General features: G+C 49.3%; 1 protein-coding gene across 3 annotated transcripts in view; it reads right to left on the bottom strand.

Moving 5' to 3' along the window:
* plekhg2 (pleckstrin homology domain containing, family G (with RhoGef domain) member 2) overlaps positions 1-2,500 on the bottom strand; it is a 90,257-nt gene that overhangs the window by 52,870 nt on the left and 34,887 nt on the right. For all 3 annotated transcript variants that reach the window (XM_083913983.1, XM_083913985.1, XM_083913984.1), the window contains one exon: positions 2,058-2,158. In XM_083913983.1, coding sequence (XP_083770109.1) covers positions 2,058-2,158 — 101 coding nt within the window. The remainder of the gene's footprint in view (positions 1-2,057; positions 2,159-2,500) is intronic.

The raw sequence follows: 2,500 nt of genomic DNA, 5'->3' as shown, positions 1-2,500 counted from the left end.
GTCTCTTTGTAGTTGTTTTGTGTCCCTTTGTAGTTGGTTTGTGTCTCTTTGTAGTTGTTTTGTGTCTGTTTGTAGTTGTTTTGTGTCTCTTTGTGGTTGTTTTGTGTCTCTTTGTGGTTGTTTTGTGTCTCTTTGTAGTTGTTTTGTGTCTCTTTGTGGTTGTTTTGTGTCTCTTTGTAGTTGTTTTGTGTCTCTTTGTAGTTGTTTTGTGTCTCTTTGTGGTTGTTTTGTGTCTGTTTGTAGTTGTTTTGTGTCTGTTTGTGGTTGTTTTGTGTCTCTTTGTGGTTGTTTTGTGTCTCTTTGTAGTTGTTTTGTGTCTCTTTGTGGTTGTTTTGTGTCTCTTTGTAGTTATTTTGTGTCTCTTTGTGGTTGTTTTGTGTCTCTTTGTAGTTGTTTTGTGTCTCTTTGTGGTTGTTTTGTGTCTCTTTTTGGTTGTTTTGTGTCTCTTTGTAGTTGTTTTGTGTCCCTTTGTAGTTGGTTTGTGTCTCTTTGTAGTTGTTTTGTGTCTCTTTGTGGTTGTTTTGTGTCTCTTTGTAGTTGTTTTGTGTCTCTTTGTGGTTGTTTTGTGTCTCTTTGTAGTTGTTTTGTGTCTCTTTGTAGTTGTTTTGTGTCTCTTTGTAGTTGTTTTGTGTCTCTTTGTAGTCGTTTTGTGTCTCTTTGTAGTCGGTTTGTGTCTCTTTGTGGTTTTTTAGTGTCTCTTTGTAGTCGTTTAGTGTCTCTTTGTAGTTGTTTTGTGTCTCTTTGTAGTTGTTTTGTGTCTCTTTGTGGTTGTTTCGTGTCTCTTTGTGGTTGTTTTGTGTCTCTCTGTAGTTGTACAGTACCGATACAGGACGTCTCCTCTGCAGCAGAGGGGGGGGGGGGGGGCCCATCAGGGGCGGCTGCTCGCTCAAACTAGCGTGACACAGAAACAGTCACTGCAGCGCTCAGTCAGAGCTGAAGGACGGGGTTCAATCCCACGAGCTCGGCAGCTGCTGCACACTGTCACCCCGACGGAGCTGGGAATCAAACCAGCGGCCGTGGCAGACACTCTCCGCAGACTCAAAGCCACAGATGAGTTTCATGTTTCAGCAGAACAAAGACAAACGGGCACGTGATCCTGGATCATTCTGACCTCTGTCTCCTGTGATCACGCTAAACGTTCATGATGACATCATCACGCCACGTGACGTCCGGTGCAGCTGCAGATGAAACCGTCAGAACTCCTTTTTACACTCTGCTCACAAAAATGAGCATATTTAAACTACGTTAAACTGCTTCATGTTTATAGTTAGAATAACTTATGGAGTGGACGTGGACGTGGACGTGGACGTGGACGTGAACAGGACGGTTTGATTCCTGAGCCTCAGCTTAATGCAGAATGTCTCCGTGTGGACATTTTGTGTCTCTGTAATATTTTTGCAGGTGAAACCACAGCTTGAAACACCAAATACTCAGTTGTGCGTTGGTGTGGTGCGTTCAGAGGCGGTGCGTTGGTGCTGTGCGTTAGTACGTTAGTGCGTTAGTGCGTAGGTGCGCTGCGGTGCGTTCAGGGGCGGTGCATTGGTGCAGTATTTAGGTGCGCTGTGGTGTGTTCAGGGGCGGTGCATTCAGGAGCAGTGTGTTGGTGAGGTGAGCTGGTGCGTTGGTGCGGTGAGTTGGTGCGTTGGGTTCAGGGGCGCTGGTTGGTGCGGTGCGGTCAGGGGCGGTGCCTTGGTGTGGTGTGTTGGTGCGGTGCGTTCAGGGGCAGTGCGTTGGTGCGGTGCGTTCAGGGCAGTGCGTTGGTGCGGTGCGTTGCATTCAGGGGCGGTGCGTTGGTGCAGTGGTGTGTTGGTGCAGTGGTGCGTTGTGGTGCGTTGCGGTGTGTTGCGGTGCGTTCAGGGGCGGTGTGTTGGTGCGGTGCGTTGAGGGGCGGTGCGTTGGTGCATTCAGGGGCATTGTGTTGATGCGTTGTGCGTTGGTGCGGTGCGTTCAGGGGCGGCGTGTTGGTGCGGTGCGGTCAGGTGCGGTGCGTTCAGGGGCGTTGCGTTGGTGCGGTGTGTAAATGCGTTGGTGCGGTGCGTTCAGGGGCGGCGCGTTACCTGTTGAACTCGTAGATGTCCTCGATGTTGCAGAACAGGGTGCTGACCTGCTCAGGTTTCAGCGGCAGAGATCCGCAGTCGATGATGCAGCCGAGGTAATCCTGCAGACACACACACACACACACACACACACACACACACACACACACACACACACACACACACACACGGTTAAAGACGCTGCTGTTCCTTCTCCTTCACATTTCATCGCATCACATCGAAGCGTCACGATCGACCGGAAACCAACGAGGATCCACTGAACGTGTGTGCATCAGACAGGAAGTCACACAGGAAACAACAAAGAAACAGGAAGTCAATAAGCAGCCGAGAAAGTGAAGCTGGTTATCAGAGCGGTGCGGACGACTTCACCGTGACTCTTCTTCTCTGTCAGAGCGGAAACACACAAACTGGTGTCCGAACATTTAGACGGTGACAGAAAACGC

Source organism: Echiichthys vipera (genome assembly GCF_963691815.1).
Source record: "Echiichthys vipera genome assembly, chromosome: 5".
Classification (NCBI taxonomy): Eukaryota; Metazoa; Chordata; class Actinopteri; order Perciformes; family Trachinidae; genus Echiichthys; species Echiichthys vipera.
Note: the sequence above shows the minus strand (reverse complement) of the source record. Positions and strands in the feature narration are given on the sequence as shown.